Source organism: Corvus brachyrhynchos, unplaced genomic scaffold (assembly GCF_000691975.1).
Source record: "Corvus brachyrhynchos isolate BGI_N302 unplaced genomic scaffold, ASM69197v1 scaffold1, whole genome shotgun sequence".
NCBI lineage: Eukaryota > Metazoa > Chordata > Aves > Passeriformes > Corvidae > Corvus > Corvus brachyrhynchos.
The window spans coordinates 4,575,375-4,602,483 of record NW_008237222.1 but is presented as its reverse complement, the minus strand read 5'-3'; the positions used below and the strand labels follow the sequence as shown (position 1 = coordinate 4,602,483).

Below are 27,109 nucleotides of genomic sequence, written 5' to 3'. Positions count from 1 at the left end.
TTCTAGATTTATTCTAGATTTCTCCCCCTGTAGATTTCCATTTGTTTTAACACATATACTAAAACTGGGCTGCTATTGCTATGCAAATTGTTTAATTCAGATTTCTTTTTATAGTAGCTTTTGTTTCAAAGGCTTGCATAACTTGCTAAGGAACTCATGCTTTAAAAAGATACATACTGAAAACAAATTAACATTTTCTGCAGGAGGTTTCAAATAACTGTACAGAGGGGAACTAAAAAGGAAAAAATCAATTATTCTTTTAAGTGGGGTATCAGAAGTGAGACTTTTTAAGTTACTTGAAGGTTATAATGGATGAGTTTGTTCAGACACAGAATGCAATTTCAAACACAATGCAATTTCAGAAGCAAAAGTTTCCTTGGTTCCAATAATGTACTTTCCTGAAAAGAGACTTTATTTGGACCAGAGACACACAAACATCCCACGTTTCCAAAGAAGCTTCCTTAATGTCTACAGTGAACTACATCATCAATGTTGTTTGGCTTTCAAAGCCCCAGCCTCAGACCATCCTGAGACATAACACGTGCCCTGCGGCCACAAGTGCAGACTTTGAGTCTTCATGGTGCTCTATGTTCTAGAGCACAGAACCTGGAACTAGGCAGGCAAGTGAACGTGGCAGGCAAGACATCACACAAACACATGGCATAAACATGAGTTGGGTTTGTAGGACAAAGAATTGGTCTTCACTAATACTAGCCATACCAGTTCTGATTTCTGGCCAACTTGTAACCCAAACTCTGCCTTTTCTTCTTTTTTTATTTGCTTTTTTGTCTAATCAAAATGGCTTGCACTTGCATTTATATTGGGAATTCTTTTCAAGCACGTAACAGGCACAGAGGAAGTGTTTGCACTGAAATTCATTGCTTACTTTCATCTGACCATTGCAGGAGAATGTACTTTTCATCTCCAAACTACAATGTGTTCTACCACGTTCTTTTAATGATGTAGCTAGTAGTAACTAGCCAAGAGGATTCTGAAATTAGTTATTTCTGCAGTTTCTGGATATGATGAAAAGCACTCAAAAATATGTAGAACCTCCTTGATATTTTACCATTCAAGACAGCATTATCATCTTCAGGAATGCAATATTCTGAAAAGACAGTTCTGCCCATCAAATTTCACCAAAAGTCATGGAAAATTAGACATGTTTTTTATTCCTAGAAGACTAGAACCAAGGAAAAAACTTCATGCTTCAAACAGTGACTGACAGTCTTTGTAGCTTCCACACATTTTGTGACTGTATTATTGAGATGTTTATTCCATGAATTGCAGAAGTTTAATCAGACAGTAAAGTTAAAGAACAAGCAGCAATGCAGGGGCAGACAATTTCTATTAGGCTAATATCCCATTTCTTGACTGAAGCATTGAAATCAAGGACAGCCTTGCCTCATATGGGCATCCACACATCCCCAAAGAACAGCAACTCCTCTCTCAATAAACAGTCAATACACCACAAGTGTTACGAGATAACCCCCAAGCTTTCTGAGCTACTGAGACTCTACATCCTAATTTTGGCTTAATTTCAGAACTGCCACTGGCACAAACTGAAAAGACTAGAAAAGAAAAACAACAAAGCATTGAGTTGACTAAAAGAGCTCACAAAAAAACCCCCAAAAAGCAGAGCTTCTGAGTGTCCCAAGAGAACCAAGGTGTCTGAAAGAACCACAATGTATGGAACTGTAAACTGGAGCAAGAAATTCAAGGATGCTGCTTTAATGTACTCTTCTCTCGAGCTTAGTCTCCCTAAATAAAAAAATAAATAAAAAAGGGCATTTGAGACAACCACCCATCCACTGCATCCATGAATAAACAGAGACTTCTAAGGGGAAGAAATGCACGGAGAACTCTGGAGATATGGTGCAGAAATCCAGAAGATACCAAGGGAAAATCTCAACTTCTCATGTTCTGGATCACATCCTCCACTTTCCATAGGCAGCAAAGGAGCACTAGGCTTCTATTCACCTGCATGATATACCTGGTGTTAGTAAAAGCGTAAGTGCTCTTCTATCCACACACTGCAGCAGATGATAGAGTAGAAGACTTCTACCCATCCAACTAAGAGAAAAAAGCCCAGAGGAGGTAGTTAGGCTAAAGCAGAGTATTATAAAAATACATCACAAATAGGCTGAAGCTGACAATCCAGAAAGTAATTCTTAAGTATATGCCACAGCAGTATAATCAGACAGCCAAGCAGGAATCTGCCTGTCTTCACCCCTTCCATCTTTCCCCCTCATCTTCCCTGAAGCATACCATTTATCAGCATACAGAGATGCCCAATCAGACTAGATATTAGAGGTGTCTTGCTACTAAATTTCAGCTGCTTGCATAGTGACAAAAGCTACTTACCAACTCCAGGGCAACAAATTTGCTAGACAATCAAAAAAAGAAAACTTGGAGTCAAAACCAAGCAGTTGACTTGACAGTTTTCAAAATAATGTAAACAACGCTATATTTCAGCTGTTCTCATCAGTCACACAAAAGAAGCCAAAGCTCTGTGCAATAAACAGTGTGTGGCACTATTAGGAGAGAGATTTTACACTTGTACATACATCAGTAGACAGCAGACTTTCAAAGTGTAATACCCTATTCAGAGATTTCCCTGCATCTGCCCTCTTAGAGCCACAATACATAGATGATGTGGCAGAGCATTTGCAATCAGAAATCAAGGCTTACAGAAGTACACACTTAGGAAATTAGTACTGTTTTAAACACTGTTTCAGAAAGCTCACGGAATTTAAAAAAAGGCAATACCATAATGAAAATCCATTTAACACTAAAAACATTTTTCAGTATTGAGCAGCCCAACTATAAAAATTCTCTCTAGTTCTGGATTTCATAGAATTACATATGATTGAACTATCTAATGAATAATTAAGTGAAAGAATGGTATGATCAATATAATGAAATAAAAAGCAGAAGTAAATATCTGTTAGTCCAACAAGTTACACAAAGCTGTGTATTCAAAACCACACAGACTAACACTTTGACCAGTGACAGTGGAGCGCTGCATTTGCTAGAACTTTATGAATAGACAAGAAACAAAGAGTCTTGTAACTTCTTGTTGTTGGTGTCAACCCAGTATCAGTTGATAAAGTGGAAGTGTCCAAGAATAGCCATGAGTTGCCTTTAGTGCTCTTCTCTGTATCGATACCAAGCCTCATTTTTGCTTCTCTCACCATGAGACCGTACAAAATTTCCATTTGCAACCTGGTGTCCCTAGCCCTGCCCTTAGCCATAACCTGAACTATGAATCAAATAAATCACTCGGCACAGAACACTTCATAAACAACTTGCAGCCATCAAACCTAGACCTGCAGACTCTGCTGTGTGATCAATGAATTTAATTCTTTATGATGCTGTTCATAATCCTAACCTAATCTCATCCTGGAAAAAAAACATACACCATTATCTTCTGACATGACAGGCCTGAAGAAGCTGAAAAATTAGCCACTAAAACTTTCCAATGCTTAAACTCATGCTTAGTTCTATGGGGAATAATTGACAAGACATCAGTAACTCTCTCAAGCAAAGCAGAACACCATGTCCCTAGAAAAGTCATCACAGTTTTGGTTATTTCTCCTTCCTTCCATGTTGCCTAAAGCTCTTTCTTCACTCCATCCATACTGTATTTCCAAACCAAGAACACCAAGGCAGATATCCTTTCCCAGTCTCAAAGAAATGCTCAATTTCAAAGAAAACATATTGCCCCCTGACTAGATGAATTGTTTTAGAACCACTTCAGCATTGTAAGAGCCTATGTTCTGACAAGCAAAGGAAAATTCCATTCACAGATCAAAAAATAACTGTATAATTTGGAAGCTATTTATTTCTTAGAAAACAATCAATGGAACAGTCCTGCCAATGTAGGAGTAAAATTACCAGAAGCACTCAAGTGCTGTACACCTAGGTATGTAACTATTGACTTGTATATACGGCTCACACAATGCAGTCTCTAGCTGTTTCTGAGATCATGCACACATGCATTAGAAATACGATCTTCGATTTTGTGTTCTATAAAAACATAATGTAATTACCCATTTCCATACATGAGCTTAAAGGCACTCATTTTTGTATGTAAATAGCAGGAAGGCTACTACTCATGTTCAAAATGTTCAGTCTTTCCAACAGGCTCCTTGAACACAGAGCTATGATTTCCTTCATTGGATATTCTCATACCTCCAACACCAGTAGTCTTTTTTTTTTTAAAGTGACTTTTTGCATCAAGCTGTCATCTATGACATAAAACTTGTGTGCGTGTGAAATTAAGACCACACATTGTCACTGGCCAAAGGCAATGCACAACATTGCAGGAAATAAAATCTGTGATGTGATGTGATGCCATGTGATGGCACGACTTTGTTGCTTTTTCATAACTGGGTTCTTAAAACAGTTAGACCAGACTACACAGAATGGACAATTAAGTGTGGTTTTGCAGGATGAGACTGTCATGCAGGCATTTTACAGCTATTCAGCTTGGAAGGTATGGGCTACATACATGCTATCTAACATTTTCCAGTTTAACACTTCCTTTTCTTTTTGTCTCTCCATACAAGAACCAGAATAATTTTACCTGAGGAAAAATATTAACAGTCCTGTCCTTCCAACCAATGGAGCAGTAACCTATGGGCTACTCAAATAACTTTTTAAAAATTCAAGAATTAAATAAAAACCAATTTTTTATTTACAGAAGTAAATAAAATCATATTTCATACAACAACACAAGTAGTATTTTGACACTCCTGGAAGAGAAATCAGAACTATGGGAAGTCACTACTGAACTTCTACAATAAACACAATGTTAACTATTCAAGTCATTAGTACACAGAAACACAAAAGCTGTGCTGAAAAACTGTTACCATCAACTCCAAAAGGAAGCACATTATGTTTGCAATATCAGAGTGTTTTTGGACTGCAACAGAAACTAAATTTAGACCCAGTTACATAAAAAATACTAATAGCCTTAACACTTTTAATCAGCATAAGAGGTTTAGAGATACACAAATGATTTAAAGTCTGATGACTAGTTTTATACTGCTTTTGCAATATTGTGCATTAGTAAAGTCAGGGAGATTATGAAAGAAATACTAAAGCATAATAAAATTACATAAAACATGAAAAGCAGGCTATACAGAGCGACTCCAAACATTGATGCTAAGAGAAATTTTACCAGAGTATTTCAAAAACATAACTTCTCTATAGATTCTTGCAGCATAAAGATTAATCTAACCAGGTAATGCAAACCAAGTACTGGTAGGTTCAGAAAATAGGTTGGACGCTTTATAAATGCAGTATTAACTTGTGTGATCCTCCAAAGAGCAAAGAATAAAACACTTACTATCTTCATACTGTTGCAAACTGCTGATCCATGACAAGCACAACAGCACAAAGCAATCTGGCAGCCTTTCAAATGCCGAGTCTGGCATGGTGACGGGCAATATGTTCCGCCAGCTGTGCAACTCCTTCAGGAGCTGCAAAACAGCAGAAGAAGTAATTCCCTGATGATTTGTCAGAGCAGTTCATTACCATGTCTTGCAGAGCACCTGCCAATAATTTATGAAGTATTGATTACATCACACTCAGGGGTTTTTGCTCCATGAAAGTTAAACAAGTTCTCTGAAAACAACCAAAGATACAATAATAGTGCACTAACAGAAATAATTACTTGGATATGGTATATCTGTTGCCCCAGACACATGGTAAAATTACAAAATGATTGGCAATGTTATCGCACCCAATCTCACACTTTTTGATATGTAATCCACACCATGAAAACATTTTCAGGTTCACATCATGAAGCATATGCAACAGGCTAGTTAGGTAATTGTGGGTAACATTGGTTTTTTTTTTGCTGACCATTTTTTCTTTATTTGACCAGTTCATTGCAGTGGCATCAGAAAACATTCCTTAGAAGGCTGTTCCTGTCGCTGTGTCCTAGGCAGATACAGAAATTAAACAGTGATGATTAAGTTCTAACTACATCCTTTCCTTTCAAGGATCTTTCAAAATCCTCTTGTACAATTTTACTGCAAAATTTGAGTGTTACCACTGATAACAACGTATTACCTACCTTCTTCAGAATTATTGCTGAAAAACTTTGGCAATAACAGCTGAGATGAGCACACTATAAAACTTATACAGATGGATTTAAAAGATTAAACACCCACAATTTGACACAACTACTGTAAAATAAGGTATACTGGAAAACAACGTATGATACTTGTGTGGTCAGTCACATTTTTGCTCTTTCTACAAAAATATAAAGAGCTGGAGAAGAAGTAGTTCTCTGGATTAGATTAACTGCAACGGTTTTACATAAAACTGCAACCTTCAACCCCAATAAAACCTTATCTTTCAACCTCTAGACTATTACTGATTTTTTTTTTTCTTTGCTAGAACTCAGTGATCCAAACTGCCTCACTCCAAATTAAGAGTTCTTGTTCTGATTTACAGAGCTGGAAAGCAGTTGAGTAAATGACTGTATCACAACGTAGTTCAGAACTGGTGAGACAACTAAACAAGACTTCTTGCAGACAAGGTAACTGAGTTAAGTGACAGCTTTAAGAAGGTACCAATGAAACCACCGCTTGAGAAATCGATCACTCCAAGAGCTGTTGCTTAACAGCTGTGTTGTTAAGAGTTCATTCTTCACACCTATATATTCCTATAAACTAATTAGCCACAAACAAAGGAAAAAATAATTTGTTACATCTAAAAATAAAAACCTTCAACATTTTGAAGATGGAATTTTTATTTACTTGCAAAAGTTCTGACATTGTTATTGACATTAAATGTTATGCTTTATTTTCTACATCTTAAATACCAGCAAGGGCATAGCAGCCACCACTACACAACATGATTAATTCTCTCCATTAGTTTACCATGTAATTTTCCAGAGTCAGTTTTACAAAAACGGTATCAGCCTTGGGCCAAGTTCAACAGCAAGCTTGTGGTTTGGGTTGTATTATTTTTTAACTGAAATGACCACCATTGCAAATTTCTTTAGACTCATTTGTCAAAAGTAGCTTGAGAAGTTTTCATCACTTCCAAAAAGCTGCACTGAAAATGAAAAATATTTAAGAAAAGCCTGCACAACCAAAATAATGTATTTTCTCATTACCAAAATTGGTGACTGCCAGATTGCAGTTACAAACTACACTTTTTTGCAGATGTTTAGCTCATTATCATTCAGCTGTTGAATCACAGATGCAGCTTGCATCACCTAAGAGGATTATGCAACAACAGGCAGGTTTTTACTGCTTAAAGCTCATACAGCAAACTTGCTTCTTCTAACCTTTAGAGTTTGTATGGATCCTTCTCTTCCAGGAAAACAGTTAGAGAGCTTACTGGAAGTTCTACTAAATAATGCAGGAGGTGAGGTTGTTTTTTGGATTTTTTACTTTTTGTCACAGTGGTAATACATAACCTATCAAAAACAGTAAAATTTGAAGTTCACTGCACGAAACAATCTTGTTTTCCCACATACTCATAACTAATTCCTCTTCTACCACTGTGAGGAAGTGTTATTGAGCTGAAAGGAATGATCCATTCCCTTACCATGGAACTGCAACCACTCCTCAGAGTTCCTCTGCCAGAAAACTCTAAGACAGAATTAAGAATTTAATTAATGTAATGAATGTAGTTGATCTGAAACAACATGCTCTTTCATCCCTTGGTTAATACTGGTCCAGCAGTGTGATGTACATTAACAGTTCACAACATATACTGTTTATTATGCCATTTTATATCATCCAAACCATTCAATGAAGTATTTGTCCTTCCAGTACCCTTCATGGAAATGAGTTTCTACAAAAACTTGTGTTGTTATACTGGAAGCTTTCAACTTCATTAGAAATAAAAAAAGTACTCTTAAAAAGATGATTAGTGCTCACTTCAACTTTGGCTAACCACCCTGGTCTGTACTTGAAGGAAACAAGCCATGCAACAAGACTCCCAAAATAAATGCTGGTGATGTAGGATAGACATGATCTGGCAATGTGCTCTTGCAACCCAAAGAGCCAGTTGTATCCTGGACTGCATACAAAGCAGCGTGGGCAGCAGAGTGAGGGAGGGGATTCTGCCCTCTCCTCCACTCTGGTGAGACCCCACCTGAAACACTGCATCCAGCTCTGGGGTCCGCAGCACAGGAAGGACATGGACCTGATGGAGCAACTGCAGAAGAGGGCCACGAAGATGATCAGGGGGCTGGAGCACCTCTCCCATGAAGGCAGGCTCAGAGAGCTGGGGTGGTCTAGACTGGGAAAGAGAAACCTCTGGGGAAACCTTAGAGCACCTTCCAGTATTTAAAGGGGTCCTACAGAAGAGCTGGAGAGAAGACTTTTTACAAGGGCATGAAGTGAAAGGACAACAGGGAATGGCTTTAAACCAAAAGAGAGTACATTTAGATTAGGTACTAGGAAGAAATTCTTCAGAGTGGGGGTGACGTACTGGCACAGGTTGCCCAGAGAAGTTGTGGATGGGTCCTCTCTGGAAGGGTTCAAGGCCAGGTTGGATGGTGCTTTGAGCAACCTGGTCTAGTGGAAGGTGTCCCTGCCCGTGGCAGGGCGCTGAAACAAGATGATCTTTAAGGCCCTTTCCAAACCAAACCATTCTATGATTCTATGAAATTTTGATCTTTGTATTGTATCTCTTATCCAATCAAAAAGAGTCTTAAGAGAAGGTAACACTTAATACTGTTTAAAATATTTTTAAAAATGAATGTCAACAGGCAATTTTATAGATTCTTTTGATCTAGTTTCATTATCCCAGTTTGAACTACCATTGGTTTCTTACAGAGTTTTCAGACCAAGTGCTAAAATTCTGTTTACTAGATACATTTCTTTATCAGATTTGACTATGAGATCATCTTCCCCAGCACTTCCTTTTCAAAACTATGAAAACAGCTCTAAAAACCATGAAACAGAATATCATGCAACATTCAGACCCTTACAGTAAGATTACTTTTGACAAAGACTCAAAAAATGTTAGTAGTTTTCGTGGTTTAGGAATGGTATTCTCCCATTTAGCGTTCCCACCAAAACGCTCCAAACCATGTGCCACTTGTTTGCTCCTCCCTTCCCCTCTCCCTCCCCTGTTGGGGTTGAAGAAAAGAACTGGAGTCACAAAATGTGAAGATCATGGGTTAAGATAAGAACAATTTACCAGAAACAGCAATGAAATAAGAAAATGAACAGTAATAGCAACAACACCAGTAACAAAAGTGTATGAGGGAAGCGAACGATTCCCATGCAAATGCTCACCCCTACACCAAAGGGAGCCCAACAATACCCGAGCAGGAAGCGACCCCTTCCCCATTCTTGGAAAATGACCTGAGGTGGCACAGAATAACCTCTGGGTCCTGGCCACGCCCCTCCTGGCTGCTGCAAAAAATTAACCCTGTCCTGCCCAGAACCATGTTTAAGTGTTTACCCCAGGCAAAACACTCCCCCTTCCTACCTGTAGTATTAATACATGTCATGCCTTATCAAAGAAATCTTGATTCTGTACAAAACAAGTGGTTTAGGGTATGACCATCTATAATAATTATTTAGATTGGAGGGTGGGGAGGAAGGCTGTCTCTGCTTGTTAATTCCTAATGAATAGCATTTGACCCCAATTAAAAGCAAGCAGAGATATGGGAAAATCCCTACATTTCCAAGCAAGTTGTAGCAGCAAGCAGATCTCAAATGCTGTCACAAGACTGTTAACTCTGACAGAATGCTGGGCATCCTACCTTTCCATTTAGAGCATATTTTAAGAAGTGGATCTGGTTAAGTCTAAATATTGTTGAAGGATGGAGAAGATTTTCAGCTTCACTTCATATTGTCGAAGTAAAATGATTAAAAATTAAACTGTCACAAACAATGTTATTTAACTCAGGGTTATAAATTAAGCTATGTTTTGATAATAGGAACAGCATAATAATTAATGCTAGAATTATTTTTTTATCATTAGAATTCTGCTTCTGCATTCCCTTAATCTTTTAAAACATGTCTTCACATTCTACTACAGAGGTACAGGAAGAAGAGACTACAAGAGCTAGGATTTACCCACAAGTACTACAGACTTTGGGGATGGAAGGCGGCAAGTTTCCACCTTTCCTGTGTCTCCACATACCCTTGGCTCTTCTTATCTGAGGAATTTGAACTATCCAGGAGCCTTGGAAGGAAATATTTTTAACTGGTGAACACCAAAACTAGGTTTGACGGTAATGTTCTTACCCTCAAGGGCAACAGATTAGCGAATAAGAAATGGTACTCCTTGTCACATTTTTACTGTTAATGAAGAAAACACAGAAGTCAGAAAATACAACTTACAGATCGTGGCAGCACTGACATTTTGTGAAGGTAAGCAGAAATTAATCTTTTAGTTCAAATACAAACAAGAACCTGACTAGTGACTCTGAAAATTATACAGAGAAGTTCAATTACTGTCTAAAGCAAATCATAGTTAAGAACGTATCAGGGAACTGACAGCAGAATAGGCAAAATTAATGGGCATTGGCTTCAGCTGCACACTGCTTACAAGCACTGCATGCACAGCTGAGGAGCACACCTGCCCCACAGCACCAGTACAGCCTGTGATACATTTTCTACAGATGTCCAGAACTCCAGTCCCAGCACTCAGCTGACTACTGTCACCTTGCATGCCAGCTTCCTAGGTGTGATTTCACACTTCAGCCACCCTTATGCTGAATAGACTAAAATAAGCAGTTAGCTGTTTTGCTTATACTTGAGACTTTTCCTCAGTGATAGCACTAATTTGGGGGTCTCTGTCAGCACACACTAGAATTTAGTGACTGATAACACTAAAATTTTGTTGACCGTAGCTGGATTTGTATCAGTAGGTTAGAAAAACAAACAAAACTGATAGAAAGGTTTATGATCACACTGTGTTGTCTTTATCTTTTTCTTAAAAACAGCACTATTTTTTACTTCCTAAGGGGTTTTTTCTTTATTAGTATATTCCATGCAGGTGTATGTAATCCCATCCTAAGCCCTCAAGGTAAAAGTCCTAGGCCAATATGATTATGTACAAAGTAACTCACTTTATAAAAGTTCACTAGTATCAGCAACAATAGTAATACAATAGTATTCAGCAACAAGTGTTCAGCATCATATAGATTTACATAGCATTGCTACAAAACGAGAGCATTTCTAAGAGGTTCTGGTTACCAATATAAGGGAAATACACATTTTTCTAGACTGTTAAGAAAAAAACCCAGAAAACTGAGCCATCTAGTTATCCTTAGCTTTTCTTTGTGTAAGAAAATACATTCTCACTCCACATTACATTTTCAAGTTTTTTACATTTCTAGTATATAGTTCTACCAGATGTTTAACACAGTCTTCACTTTTAAGTTACTATTTTAAACAGAATAGTCTGTAGATCAGATAGAAAATTTTTGTTGAGAATGAATGACAAAGTAAATTAGCTTTCCATTGATAGCCCACAGGGCTATTTTTTGCCACTTTTTCAAAAGGTTTTATTTAAGCATACACACAAAGAGCATATATTACATTGCTGTTTGATATAAAAAAGCAAACAACCCTCCACTGCCAAAGCTGGTGTTTCACACATGGACAGGGAAGAAAAGGATTAAACAAACTCAAGAGGCCATTTGTTTTCATAAGTTAATTTCTGAGAAATTAATGAACTCAAAACTGTGCTTATCCTCACCTAAAAAGGAAGGTCAATTCCTAGCATCAGCAGCTACAATAAGTCTCACTGTCAACTAGAACAGAACATGGCACAAAATTATTAAATACATCACATGAATGCAGATTTCAAGAGAAAAGATCTTCTTGAACTTGGGTCATGGGACTCTGAACAAACAGCAGTGCATGGATAAAGGCTTTAGACTTTGAAAAGTATTAAAATCAGAACTTGGAAAATGTTTTACAATTGGCATAATTTTGCAAGAGCTAGGAGTTACAAATTCTGTAAGTTTGTGCAGAAGTTACTTTGAAGCACAATTACTGCACTTTAAACTGCCTGAAAATATCATCCAATCTTCCTAGAGTAATTGCCCAAGTAATTTTTTTATCTTGCAGATTAATACTTTCATATAGAATATGAAATGCTGTTTCAGAACAAATCAGTAAGATGGAACAGATACAGCATTAAGATGCAGCCAGATTAACACTGGGGAAACTTTAGGTACTCTAGCTTTAAGTGTGCTGTTAATAATGTACTTCAACTAACCTCAAATTAAAAACAGAAGATGAAAATATTTGAGACTGTTACCCAAATCAAACTTACTAAAAAAAACCCCAAACAACCGAAACCAAAAACAACCACACAGAAACCAAAATGAAGAAAACCAAAGAAACCAAAGTTCTTTATCCCATCTTATTTTAGAACAGAAAAAATGACTTTTACATATTTTGTACTCTTTGGCAGGAAATCTGTGAAACCAAAACATGCCCTCACAAATTGAACCTTTCCTGAGAAGTGTTCATAGATTCATTTAAAATGTGTTATGTGGGAGATGCCAAGTTGTAACAGTTTAAGAGTCAACTACATGGAATGTACCAATAGATTTATGAACAACAATAGCAGTTACTTACATGTTCATGGCAGCTAATTTTTCTTTATGAATTAGATTTCCCTGTATAAATTAGAAAACTACAAAAAGCCAGAACTGGGAGAAACCTCCATTGTCTGTAAAAGTTCAAGTGAAAACACCTTTGCAGCACTTTCCTTAGACAATAGCGTATTGTTCATATAAAAGGTCTCTTATCCTATAGAAGTCCTGGCAGAGGCAGCCTTCCAATCCAATGCGCCCTGTTTCAGTCTGAAACAAAAGACATGTTTCAATTTATTATCTTTACACTAATGAGGAACTTATTATTAAAATAATATTTTAATTTATTACTAAAATAATACATATTATAATATTATTTGCCGAAGAGATTAAGATACAGAAGACCTACCCTGCGGACAGCCACCAGGTTGTTGCACACAAGCACTCCTCCTACAAATTCAGCTTGTATACCTTCTCGCAAGAGAACCTGCTTGAAGTCAGACAGTCTTGGCTCATTCATAAACACAGACTGATGTCCAAGAACCTTCAAAACAACACACACAATTTTACTACTTCTATTTAACACCTTACATTTTGCCAAAGATCTCATTATTGCATAGGCAGCAGTGCGGCCTCAACTAAAGGACTCTAAATTAGAAGATTGGCTCTATTTCTGTTCACCTGCAGCAATACATCTTCAGGATTGAAAGGCCTTAGAAGTTACCCATCAGGCAAAGCAAAAGTTTTTTCTTTGCGCACATATTGAAGACAAATGGAAAGCTGACAATGAAGATCCCTCTTCCAAGCCATGCTATGTCAGGGACTGAGCTGCAGTGAGCTGTACTGCTGATCAGTACAGGGTGCTATGATGGTTGTCATTAATCTGAACAGGCTTTAGAGTTGTCTCCATAGTTGTCCAGCTCCCAGAACAGACTACATTTAGGACTGTGAAACAGAGAATCTTAAAAAGCAACTCTAGGATTAAAAAGTACTGGAATCATGCAAGAGAAAGATAAAACAATATTTCCTAAAATGCAAAATATTTTAAGAGTAAAGGTAAATTTGTAGAAAAGATAAATGTAATGAACTCTCAAATCACTACTATAGAAGCAGACATATGAATGTCAAAGATCTGTATCTCAAGTATATGAAATATTTTCCATAGCATTAACAAAACATTATAAAATCCAAAAGCGACTAACACCAACTAATTTCTCTGTCTGCAAGTACTAATTACAGATATGACACGCTAATTAAAATCTTATCTTCATAAATATATGATACTGTATGCTAGGCACTGTTAATGCATGCAAAAGATCATCCTCACTGAAAAGCATAAAAGCTGAACAAAGAACAGCAGTGGGTTAACAAAGAGAAACCCAAACATGAAAACCCAGTTTCAGTTAGGCTTTCATTTGAGTAAGATCACAGTATCAACTTCTAAGCACTAGCAAAAGACAAATGAATACAGAGGTCTTTGTAAAAGAAATCCAGACCAGCATCATTTCTGTACCTCATGAGGTGGCAGAGGTTCCAAAGTAGGAATGATCTCACTCTCCTCACACATCTCCTTGTCATCATCACCAAAGAGGCTTTTCATGGCCTTCTGTTGTGCAATCACACTCGAGTCTGAAGAAGGCACGTCCACTTGCATCTCTAAGTCTTCGTCTTCCCTCAACTCTCCCTCTTCCAGAATAACTCCAGTATCCACTTTTGAAACCCTCATGTCCAGAACACCATCTATCCAAGCCAACTCGGCATCCTTGGCTTTACAGAACTGAAGAGAGCTGACAAGAGAATCTTTCAACCTGACCTGGGTTGCACAAAAATAAAAGTACTATTAGTTTCATGAAAAATACAGAGTTCTTACTTCAAGCATTAAAGATTAGCAAGTTTCTCTTCACTGTCTCTCCAATGGGTTTGGTTCATGCACTCTTGTGGAGAGAAAGGAAGGAACTGGTATCACCGAGGCAAGATACTTTAAAATTTAATATGTGTAACACTCGTATCACAACTTAAAAAGCAGCAGAGATCAACACCTCTCTCATCTTGGCTAAAATAACAAAAGAACCTACAGAACTGCAAACCTGAGTCAAATTTACAGCAAGAGCAATCATTTCCTTTTAAAAACCAGGAACCTTTTTTCCAGCCAAGCTGTCCCTCGGTTGGCCTTAGCAAATTCAGAGAAAGTTTCTATAGCTACAATTAGGTTATTGATGAATAGTTCCAAATTTCAACCCTTCAAAAAAATTATCATTCATATTTTATTGTAAGAGAAGATGTTGTAAATATGAGACTTTTAAGTGTCCGTACCCTGATTCCTCTGGTGGACTCTAGGACTTTAATCCTTTAAATAAAGCTCTACTCTTAGAGATTGTTATGCACATTAGAAGGTCCATGATTCCCACAGTGCAATCAAGGCTGCAACTGTGTGAAAGACACAACTACCAACGACCCACCCATCTACAGCACAGCCCACTCTCTTACAGTTTTAAAAAGCAAAAAAACCCCAACAACCAACAAACCAAACGCAGAAAACATGCTGTTTTAAGGCTCTCATAACTAGATGATTTTTAATATTGATTTTTTTTACTTCCTAGAGAGTAACACTTTTCTCTGGAAAGAAACAGAAGTACCTCTTTCAACAATTCTACCAATGTTCTTCTACTAACTTTAAAAGAACAAAGGAATAAATGACTACTGCAAAAGTGCTTGTGAAAGACTTCCCTCTAAACAACTTCAAAAATTTAATTGGGACCATACACAATTTTCACACAATTCACACAAGTTATTTCTTATTTATAACTTAATATATTGCATTTAATTTTCATGGCAAATACAGAGCAATACATCATCATAACCTCACTTTCCAAGAATCATCACATTAAGTTTTTGGGGGTATGCGTGTCTTGTTTTTATCATTAACTTGCTCCTAACTTTACATGTTCAGTCTTAGGTACTATTTAAGTATCAAGAATTTTTATTTTCTAGCTCTTTAAGGCTCCATTTCAGATTCCAAAGAGAATCCTGAATTGCAGCTAGTATACAATGGTATTCTAAATTTAGGTATTATAAATTTATAAATCCTTCAACAAAGCAAACTGATGTCCCTGTGGACATGAACACTGCCTTCTGCACTACACACTGATCTCACATTCAAGCTTTCAAATGAATAATAAGCATCAGGAGAATGAATATGAATAATAAGCATCAGGAGAATGCTTGTCTAGAAGACAGAAAAACACTACCAATGCCTTGATCACACAAAACTAACTGTACACACAGGTAGTACAGCTAGTACCACCTCTCCCCCCCCAAAGAGCAGAGGGCAAATTACATTCTGCCCATACAGCTCTACTACAGTCCACAGTAGTTACACAACTAAAATTCCAGCACCTTACCTGGTAAATATGAGTTTCACTTGTAGCATCTACAGTTTCATGAAGTTTGGGCATGTAAACTTTAATATCTTTTCCACCAAAAGCTCTGCAACATTCTGCAAGGTCCTGACTGGCCTCAGGCGGTCCATGGACAATGACCAGTTGTCTTGGTTTCATTTGGTTAATAATTTTTTTAATTGAGTCCCCATCTGAACGTCCTTCATAGTCAATGTATGTAACTCTGGCTCTAGTTTGAATTGAGAAATCCAAGAATAATATGTTTTAGTTTAAAAGATTAAACCTCTTAGTGCTCCAAAATACTTCATTAAGACATTTTTTAATTATTCTACATCAACAAAAGCTGTCAGTACAAGGTATATTACGGATCTGTAAAATACAGCTGTCAAATATTAGTGTGCGTGTATTTAACACTATACATTCACAAAATTCACTTACACAGTTTTCAAAAAAATAAGTTATCCATGAAAGAAGCATATTTGAATATGTTATCCTTTTAACAAAACATATGTATCTATGCTAACACACTATTGTATTATTTCTTCTACTTCTTCCAGTTGTCTCCACAAGACAGGGAACAAACCACATTTCTTAAGAGTGGGGAACCATAAGACTGTTGTGTGCTCCCAGAAAGACTAGTAAAATTCAGCTTAGCTTGGGGAAAAAAAATAAACAAAAATCAAGACCTTTCCCACTTTCTTAAATCCAAGCTAGCCTTTTACCCAATTTGCACTGTAACCATGACACCATTCTAGGAGAACTGACGAGAACAAAGTCACTCACTTAATTTCCATAGATTCTGTTGCAGAAATACATTTGGTAGGAACGTCTGATAAATCCTGGTCCATAGGCTCCTCTCCATTTGTCAAACCAGACTCTAATTTGCTTTTTTCTTCTTCTGTTGCTTGAAGTTCTGGAACTAGAAAATCCTCAGGTCTAAAGAATGAAAGGCATTTTGCTTTTTAGAGTAAAACCGAAGCACTACCTAATATAAAAACAAACAGTGCTGACTATTACTACTAAGATCCTTTTGTAACAACAATGTTACTACATCTGCCTTCAGTATTTCCATACTTGAACACAGCTGATTTGGAAAATATGACTCTCCTATCTTAAAAAAAAACTTGAATAACTTATGAAATACTAGCAAATCAAGCATTTCTAGCAAGTATTCCTTATGCAAAGGAGTATCACTAGATTTTGCTAGGATGAACAGTGTTTTTTCACCTCACAAATTTAACATTAAGTGTAATTTAAAGCACAAAAAAGTCAGGTTAAAAGAATTTTAAATCTTCTATCTCATACGATTTAAAAAAAAAAAAAGCCTGGAGTAAAAATGCATCCTAAGAGGTGTGAACACAACAGTGGGGATCAGCACTCTGCAGCTTCAATTCTATCATAAGCTTCCTGTAAGACTTAGCAGTTTGAAGAGCATATAACAATGCTGCAAAAGAGACAAAACGTTGATTTTAATTCCTTCTAGTTTTTGGTTATTTCAGAGATACTACATTAGTATACATTACCACCACGTACTTGATAATTTCACCATATTCATCCCATTTAATTCTTTCTTCAGGAGCTGGAAACATTGGGTAAGATTTTTTTGCCTGTTTGAAGAAACTTCCTTTCCGGCTACCTTCACCTTTCATCATCAAATCATGTTTGGTCTTATGTAAAGTTGGCTGATCAATATCCTCTTCAGCATCACTCTCATCACTGGAATCGATATCTGCCCTGAAATGACATTCCAAAAAAACCTAGCACTTCTTCTTTTTTTTCAAGTTTCATATTACATAAACACACTGACCTGAAAATAACAGCTGACATAACACTAACCAAGGCCAAGGGCAGTTTATGTGTCTGAAAAAGAGCTCACAGACAAAAGGCAGATGAAACTGGGTCTATCAGAACAACAGATTAAAAACAACCACTCCTGATTCCTTAGTGCCCTCAGAAAAGTCTACTGAAACTATAATTTTCATTTATCCCTGTAAAGAGTTGAAGGAGCAGAATAATCTCAACTCTGATCATAACAGCCGAATGAGCAAACACACTTACTCTTTAGACTGCTCTAACTTCTTAGCTGCTTCTTTCTTTAGTTTCTCCTTTTCTAGGTATTCTTCAAGTTCTTTTCCTTCCAACTTGACACGTTTTCTCAACTGCAGATAGAATTAAAATTAATTTTATTGTGAGTAGCTGACACAACTTTAATACTTCTCTGACATGCTGTTGACAAGAATGTACTTTGGTATCAAGGGCAAGTATAAATTGTATGTCACATACAAGACAAGACTATGACAAACATGCGGCACCTTGGCATGGCAACATCATGATAGTGTTAATTAGTATAGTCTACTTTAAAAGGAAAGCATTTCTAAAAATACTAAAATCAACTAAACTTCCCAGAAATTTCTGAAAATGTCTTCGGGAAATATCTCTTCAGTAAGTGAAGGCAAATACTCTTAGATGAGCAGCGGTTTTTAGTTTTTCTATCATTAACATCAACCCAAAAGAAGCTGGAAAAGTCATCCTAGCTGGCAAAACAATAGTAGATTTTGTCTCTTGTTTTCTGAGTACAGGTCACTCTGAATAAACTGAATTCTAGTGATAATCTAACACTGTAATTCAATGCTTTCAATCCAATCTAAAACTAAAATAAAGCTGCGTCATCAGTATTGAAATAATCACTGCAATCACAGGGACTTCCATATATTAACAGTGAGTACCAGAAAGAAGTAGATACAGGTGTAGAGATTATTAAAAACAATTTGAAAGCATGAATAGCAATTCATTGTCTCCTAATTTCCAGCATTTACTTATCTTTCTAATCCTGGTGGCATGTATTATACTAACTTGACTTGCTTCTCCCCTGACCCAAACCTGGAGTATTTTCCAGCAAGACTAACCCATCATATGTGGTGATCCGTACATCAACTGCAAGCAGATTTTTTTCTATTATAATAAAAACACAAAGGTAAGGGTTGTCTAAATATTTAAAAGGAGCTTCATGCTCAGGTCTATGGAGTATTAATTTTGCCACACTATGAAAAAGCATCTTACAGTTCTCACTAAGAGACCTATTTTTATGTAAATTTATCCGCAATTTAATAAATATGCCATACACTGATTTCAGGTTTCTCTCCATCACTAGAAGAATTTTCAGAAGATCAAAACGGAAACTATGTTCAGTTTTGCCCATATGACCCCAGATGGCCCACAACAAAAACTTAGAGCTATAGAGACAACTCTTACCTCAATATCTATAACTTTTTCAGAAGGATTATCAATCAGGAATCGTGCTAACGTTCCAGGTGTAGTGCGGTAAGTTAAAATTATAGAGTTTTTGGAATCCTGGCACCATTGAATGAAAAGATCTCTAGAAAACCCACACTCCAAGTCAGGCTGACTGGCAAGAACAACTTTTGGACTAGGCACTCGAGCGAGATCAGACAGACTGTGACATAAGGAGAGATGGCGGAACTGAAAAGGGTTATTTCTTTTGTCTTCAAAGCACCTCATCAACTTGTCACTCATCCATTCAACCTAAAACATGTATTAGAGAAAGTTACCTATATGAATACAAGTTCTTCAACAGTACAAGCCTGATATGAAGTACAAGATGCAATATGCCCATGATTACTTCAGTATTTCTCAGCAGGTGTAGAAATAACATTGAGCATAACCAACACCAAAACAAGTACTTTAAGTTCTCATTTTTAACAACTAAAAACTATGCTAACAAGTCTTATCATAAAACCAGAAATCAGTGTCAAGAAACATGCCCACTATCAGAACTGGACTCTGTGTTACTTGATCAAAAGAGCTGAGACACAAACATGCACTACAGAATAAGGACACTCCCCCAGCACTTTGCCATTTTTTACCATTAAAATGAAATGCTTTTGCATAAATGTTTCATTACACTTCATAATTGGATTTTAAAATCAAAACAAACCTGAGATTTAGAGAACTCCACCACATTGTAGCTGACGTTATTCAAAAGAGCAAGAGAGTAGACTCCTAATCCTGCATCTTTTGTTCTCCAGATCTGATCAAGAAGCTGAGCAAGCTCCAGAACTCTGCCCGCTGTATCCACTGCTATTAATACATTTCCATCACCTCGTAATGTCTCCAAAACATTAGCTAAGAAGAATTAAGAACAAAACAAAAACCTACTTATACTTTGAACCAAAGTTAGGTTTGTGGTGTGGCTTGGGGCTTTTGTTTGTTATATGACACTAGCAATCATATTCAAAAGCATACTGAATACCGAAACAAATGAAACTTCAAAGGAGATCCAAATCCACACTTCCACCAAAATTAAAGGGAGCTGGAGTTTCCTCAGTAGCTCTGAAGATCTCTCTGCCTTGGTACTTATTTCTTTTGTCTTTTTTTAATTAAAAAAAAAAAAAGTAAAATGGAGTTTTAAAAAAGAAAGTGCTGCGGAGAGTAATTTAAAAATCCCTGAAGAGATTTACGGATACTGGGTAAAATATCCTGTTTTCAAATACAGTTCACTGTTGTTAGGAAAACATTTAACTCACAGGATCAGGATCATCAGAAAAGAGTAATTCAAAACTTGTTACATTTTAATAAGGGTTCTTAAGTTTAAATGCTGATGAATTTCTCATAGAAAAATCATTTATAGTGGCTAATAAACCACATTACTGATATTTTTGAAGCCCAAACAATACATACTCAGCAGCTGTTCATCCCTTTGCTTCCTCCTGGGTTGTACATAAGTAGCGTTAAATGAATCTGTAATAAGCAATGAAGGCCTGCTCAACATTTCCAAGGAACATCCATTCAGATGGCTGTGGAAAAAAGGCAAAATCTCAGTTTTTTGCATTTCTATTTTAAAAGAAAAAATAAGGCAGCTAGCTTCCAGATATTTGCATGTACAGAAATCAAATTACTCAGCTACTGAAAGCTTCCTGCTTCAAATTTACAAATAAATAAAAATGAATGGAATAAAGAAACCCAGAGCTAATGCTTGCTTCAAACTGATTAATCTAGATGCACATGAAATTAGTGGTCTTATTAGAACTGGAAATGCACTTCTGCTTCCACACCTCTTTATCACCCACTAAATGATACACACCTAACACAGCTAAGAACTATACATTGCTATGTTGAACTTACATCTCCCTCTTGTGGTTGAAATCAACGGCATAAACAATTTCTTCCTCCCCATCCTTGACAATCTTCCAAATTGTGCCTCCTATCATGTGACCAGCTGGCAATGGTGTGATTGACAAACCATGTCCTTTGCCTACAAAGGTTTTCAGTATTTTAGGTAGATTACACATATTATAATCCATTACTCTGAACAAGAGATAGTAACTTTAAACAACTGAATGCCTAAATTACTGCTGAGAAAAAAAAGTCAAATGAAGTATGAAAAAGCAGTAATATCTCTCCTTCTCATCTAACCAGTAACGTCAAAACAATTTGCAATTCACTTTTATATTTCCTCCAGAATAAAGAAACTAAAGCAAAGATCACTTCTTCCCTCCATCTCACACTGATACTCAGAGGCACTGTAAAGTAACACAACAACACTGTAACGTAAACAATAAATTATATAAAAAACACATCACAAGAAAGCAAGCACGCTGATGAAAGCCAGGACCCTCTCTGGGCCAACTCTAAATGTTTATTGTATCATTCACTTTTGAGGTACTTAGAAAAACTTATATAAATTACACAACCCGGAAGCTTTACTGAATGACAAACACAAGCCAAACCATAGCAGGAAAGGTGTTCATGTGCTGCAGTCAGGGATAACAGAACTTTTCAGCACCTGATGCACTTTTAAAATGCACTGTTGCTCCCTGTCACTGATACCAGCCTGTATCTTTGTCAGATTAAAATGAGACCACCCAAGACAATTACTCACTGACTCTGCTGCATGAAGTGCACAGTAATAATTAATAATTCAACATACATTATCTTCTTAAATGCCTCCATCGAGTCTTTTCAAATCACCTCCATTAAATATAAAAGAAGTAGGTTGTTTTAAAAAAGTTGTACACTAAAATGACTCTTTAGATGTAAAAATTGCCAGCACAAACATAGCCTTGCTACAACTATCTTGAAAAGGGGCCTACAGTCTTTCAAGGGTAACATCCTCTTTCTATTTTACAAATAAGAAGGTAAGTATTTTGGCAGCACTATTCATGAACCTGTGAAATACTTCAGAGACAAACTGCTGGTGGTCAGCTTGTATCTGTCTCTGTTCAAGAAGAGAGTTTTTATTTCATTCTGATCTTTACATTCAACACGAGTGGAAAGCTGCTGATTGTCTGGTTGCTACAGGTCCCAGCAATAAGCTATACTGAATATGATCTGAGTCAGTGAAGATCTCCCCATTAAATCCCCATTACATGCTGTAACTTCATCTCTGCAACCTGCTCTAGAAAGTTTTCCCTTGTGTTACTGCTTACGAACAGTTCTGAGGTATCTACCACTAGACATAAGTAAATGCTTTTAACAGACATGAGTAAATTTCAAGAAAAGCTACAAAAACACATAAGAGAAACAAACATCTAAACATTCTTTGGCATTACCTCCTCCGCATTAAGTGAATATTCTATCCATTTCTAGATACAATTGCTGAGGCAAACAATTCAGCTGATACAGGCTGATATGGGCTAATGAATTCAGCACTGCAAAACACAGTATTTCAGAACACACTCCCTTTAAAAAAGTTACTTTAACTCTTAACTACTCTATTGCCTTTCACTAGAAGTAATTTCTTGAGGCTTTGGTGACAACTTTACCTTTCAAGTTCACAATCTGAGAAAACTTCAGCTGCTGTATCTTATCAAAGGCCGCATCTACATCATCCAATGTAAAGAGTGTAAAATCTTCAGTATTATGACGGGACTAAAACAACAAAGAGGTACAGAGCATTCAAACACTCCACCATAACAAAGATGTTGTGTATGAAAATATCAACTTAAACATACCTGGTAGAGATCATACATAAACATCTGTCCCATTTTATATACAGGAATAGTTGCATAAATGGCACAGTTCAATCCCATTTTTCCAACTGCATAAGGAAGTGCACCAAGGTGTAGAGGATCCGGGTGGGAAAGAAGAACAGCATCAACCTGGTGTACATGCCTGTAAAAAGAGGGCAAACAAAAGCCATCGAAAGGAGTTCTGTATGGTTTTGCGTATCTCCTGTTAGGGCTATTTTGAGAATACATACACAGTCTGAATGCCAAACAATGAAACTTCAACGTTTCAAGGTTTGGAACAGTTTTAAAAATCATAATTAAAAGTTACAGGTGTTTCCTAATGTTCAAGTACTTAAAAACACAAGTGATTTCAGAAAGCATAATTTTAAGATCTGGAAGACGTTAAGTTTCACATCAAACTCCTAATGAAGAAGACCTTAGCAAGTATGTGGACACCAGAAAGTCACTGAGGGACCAAAAATCCTATCAGCACAGATGTGCTACAAATTGTTTATACAACTGAAAACAGACTACAACTTTTTCTTCTCATGAGAAAGAACCAAGTAACAGGACCAAATACACGATAATCCTCAGACTAATAAACATCAAATCAAAATATATTTCTTTAAACATAGAAAAGATCAAACATATTGTTTAAGAAAAGTAGCATATCCATTTGGGGGATTTTATTACTTTTGAAAACAATTTTTTTTCTTGCAAAGTGTTGCATAAAATTAGAACTCAGACTAAAACCTTTCTATGTATCATAATTGAAAAACTTGAGGGCATAAACCATATGTATTTCACCAATGAAAATACAAGTTGGTCTGACAGCTTTTTGTTCCCTTGCACAGGAAGTGGGGCACACACATTCTTCTCAATGGCTGTTATGAAAAAGGGAATTTTATCTAATTGCTTCTCAGATAAGACACTTGAAAAATTTTATAAATTATCCTTACTACCTAACAATCCTCAGTTAAAAGATTCCAAACACTGCAAGTGTGTCAGTGCTATAAAACTAGTATCAAAAAGCTTAGTTTCTTTCCCAAATTTCTGTGTATCGGTTCTAACCGAAACACAGCTCCTTGCTGTACACCTGCAGACATCCAATATAAAAGTCTAGAGAGATTTTGGTTTATAGGGTTTTTTCACTTTGCAGGGCTGGTGAACTGACAGAAGGCATTTTCCTGACAGTCCATTCAACTTGAAACAGGAGGCAAGAGTTGAACCGCTTTGCATTCAGCCTACATACACTAAGGCTTCCTCTCCCATTTTAAACTTAGTTAACTGTTCTAAATTAGTTGAGAGCCAGTCTCCCACAAACTGTGTCACATTTACGACGGTAAAAACCAAACAAACTATCCAAGCCAAAACAAACATGGAACAGTTTGAGAATTACAGTTAAGAGACACAACTCACTGGACCGACAAGAAAAAAACCCCAAGTTTTTGCGGGAAATGTTTCAGCAGTGTGATTCCCTTCAGGTAAAACACACACAAAACAAAGAACAATTCTGGATTTAGCAACACCATACATTATACCACTGCATGGAATTTCTACAACTTTCAAGACAGGCCAAGACCTATTTTAAAAAAAGGTGCACGAACTGAACTACTTACTTCCTCAGAGAATCAATAATATCCATAGAAAAGTTTTCATCCCAGCCACAGTCCAAAAGAAAACGAAACTCATCTACTTGCAACAGATAGCAAAGGGCAGATTCCTCCTGCACCCCCGAGAGCGTAGTCAACTTGATAATCGATGTCATTTTCCTCTCCAAGTGCTTACTCTCCAAAAGAACTAATCTGTATGGGGGACAAAATGTTTCATTGACTAACACAAAGAAAAAGTCCATTTACTTAGATCTAGCTTTACATATTCCTGAAAATACGCAGGCTAACGGTATTAGTACTGCTCAATAGAGCTGCTGGATACCAAGTAAGTCCCAGATGTTAACATTCGACCGTTGCAGGTCTTCTGTTTTAGGAAGTGGTGGGGCTGTTTTTTACAATATACATTAAGAATAATTAAAAAGAGGATCCCTAGGAGCAGCACAGTTAACAGCAGCTTCACAGAGCTGGATGGGGACACCCAGAGATGGCACATCCAGGGCCGCGACTCTCAAACCCAGGGCCTGCCCGACCAGGGGCACAGCGCGGGGCGGGCCGGGGCCTCCGCGCGGGGGCTCCGGGGCTCCAGCGTCCCACCGGGCCCCGGCGCCCAGGCCTGGCCTGACGGGGCGAGCCTCGCCGGGCGGGGACAGCGTCACGGGGGGCGAGCCCTGCACCCACTCCAGTCCGAGACGAGGAAAACAACGGGGAAGAGGAGAATGGTGTGAAAGAGCGGATACCTGCTGCCCTCAACCACCCCCAGCCCGTGCCGCGCTCGCCGCCATTTTGCGGGAGGCGGGAAGGAGGGGCAGCAGGCGGAAGGGTAGCGGGAGGCACCACAGCGAGCCCGCCGGGGGGAGGGCCTTCCTCCCCCGCCCTTGTGCAGCCCGTGGTCTCTCCCGGCCCGCCCGTTCTGGTGCCCTTGGCGCGGCCGCTGCGGGTCCCGGCGGCGGCGCGAGCAGCGGTAATGGCGGGGTCGCGCGTGGGGCGGGAGCGGCGTGGAGGGCGGAACTGCTGTCAGACCTCCCTGGGAGCGCCTTGCCCTCTCCCCTACCCCTCCGACCGGGACGCGGCAGCGGGCGGAAGCGGCCCTCAGCCGTGGGGCTTTATGGCGCTATTGCCCCTGGAGGGGCGGTCGGGGTCCCGCGCAGGCCGGAGGCGGCTGAGCCGGGCGGTGGCGGGGCCGTGTCGCCGGTCAGCGCCCGGGCCCGGGCAGCTCCTCCCGCCGCTCCCGCAGGGAGGGCTGTGTGGCCGCCCCACAGCGGCCGCGGCGGCAGCGGCGGCGGTGTCCGCCCTCGGGGCTCCGAGCCCGCGGCAGTGTGTGACGGACGTCTTTGGTGTCGCGTGTAATTCCCTAATCTAGAAGGCTTTGGTTGGGTTGGAAAGGTTTGCTGGGCCTCTTTAGTCTGGAGAAGAGAAGGCTGAGAGGGGATCTCATTAACGCATGTAGATATCTCAAAGGCGGGTGCCAAGAGGATGGTGCCAGAGTCTTTTCAGTGGTGCCCAGCGACAGGACAAGGCGCAATGGCCATAAACTAAAACACAAGAAGTTCCGCCTCAAGACGAGGAAGAATTTCTATAAATTAAGGGTGGCTGGGACAGGCTGCCCAGGGAGGTCGTGAAGTCTCCTTCTCTGGAGACATTCAAAAGCCACCTGGACGCATTCCTGTGTCACCTGCTCCAGGTTACCCTGCCTTGGCAGAGAGGTTGGACTGGATGACCTCCAGAAGTCCATTTCAACCCTAAAGATTCTGTCATTCCGTGATTTTAGAAATGTTTTCCTTATTTTAGAAACGTTCTTCCTTATTTTAGAAACGTCCTTTCTTATCTCTCAGCTTCCCACTAAACATACAACTTGTCTCTGACACTTGAGGCAGGTAATAAACTGTCCATCTACAGGAGTTCAGGTTATAGAAGTGTTTTTAATGTTTTACAGAACAGCAGACTTCTGTAGAGTTGCTTTAATGGGTAAGTTAAAGAGATGTTCTATTTCTCTCCTGTTTTAGGATGAAAGACTTTTCCCAGGGCCAAGAGCTGGTTAGGATTATTCCTAAGAAACCCAGGTATGGGTTTGAGAACAGTATGTGTCTCCTAGGAAGTGTTAGATAGCCCTCGTGTATTATGTCGTAGAATCCTAGTAAGTGAGAGTAAAGGTGCTAAGCATGCAACAGTTTCCAAGTGCAGATTTATTAGTAACACCTGGTATGCTTTCCTTTCTAGCAGTCATGGTGAATTTCGCCCAAGCTGTGCGTGACCACTGGGTTCACATCCTTGTTCCCTTAGGATTTGTGATTGGATGCTATTTGGACAGATGGAATGATGAAAAATTGTCTGCCTTCAGAAACAAGAGCTTATTATATAAAAGGTCTGCTTTATGATGCCTCTTATATACACGTATAGTTATTTTTCAAAGTGCTTCTTGGTTCTTTTCTACAAAAAAGTTATAAGTATAGCCAAAAAAAGGGAAGAAAGCCCTAAAAATATCAAGCATTCATGAAATATTTGAGGTCAGTAATAACCTCTGAAAATTGAGTCTTTAGGAGCTATCTTCATGAAGGAAAGGATCATTAGCTGCTGTCAAGTTCTTGGTCA

The 27,109-nt window shown here is 38.3% G+C and overlaps 2 protein-coding genes and 1 long non-coding RNA gene across 7 annotated transcripts in view; 1 reads left to right on the top strand and 2 right to left on the bottom strand.

Moving 5' to 3' along the window:
- Positions 1-391: 391 nt before the first annotated feature.
- Positions 392-8,503, bottom strand: LOC108445390. Its single transcript, XR_001860219.1, has 2 exons — positions 2,365-8,503; positions 392-1,980 (listed from the first exon to the last, which is right to left on the bottom strand). It is a non-coding gene; the product is annotated as an uncharacterized LOC108445390 (long non-coding RNA).
- A 1,766-nt stretch (positions 8,504-10,269) lies between these two features.
- CPSF2 (cleavage and polyadenylation specific factor 2) lies at positions 10,270-25,337 on the bottom strand. The gene is made up of 15 exons (XM_008629715.2): positions 25,258-25,337; positions 24,527-24,712; positions 22,911-23,070; positions 22,722-22,827; positions 21,082-21,211; positions 20,638-20,753; positions 19,895-20,082; positions 19,192-19,482; positions 17,998-18,098; positions 17,473-17,673; positions 16,723-16,875; positions 15,943-16,168; positions 14,055-14,354; positions 12,951-13,085; positions 10,270-12,811 (listed from the first exon to the last, which is right to left on the bottom strand). Exons 2-15 carry the CDS (start codon positions 24,673-24,675, stop codon positions 12,719-12,721), a joined length of 2,349 nt encoding a protein of 782 aa, XP_008627937.1. The 5' UTR covers positions 24,676-24,712; positions 25,258-25,337; the 3' UTR covers positions 10,270-12,718.
- Positions 24,719-27,109, top strand: part of NDUFB1 (NADH:ubiquinone oxidoreductase subunit B1) — a 3,599-nt gene continuing 1,208 nt past the window's right edge. The window contains exons 1-3 of one of the 5 annotated variants that reach the window (XM_017729019.1): positions 25,447-25,481; positions 26,524-26,580; positions 26,738-26,882. In XM_017729019.1, the coding sequence (XP_017584508.1) occupies positions 26,743-26,882 (140 nt within the window). In that variant the 5' untranslated portion in view covers positions 25,447-25,481; positions 26,524-26,580; positions 26,738-26,742. Of the gene's footprint in view, positions 25,482-26,523; positions 26,586-26,737; positions 26,883-27,109 lie in introns of those variants that run through there. The other 4 variants (XM_017729018.1, XM_008629713.2, XM_008629714.2 and 1 more) reach the window with 4 other exon arrangements.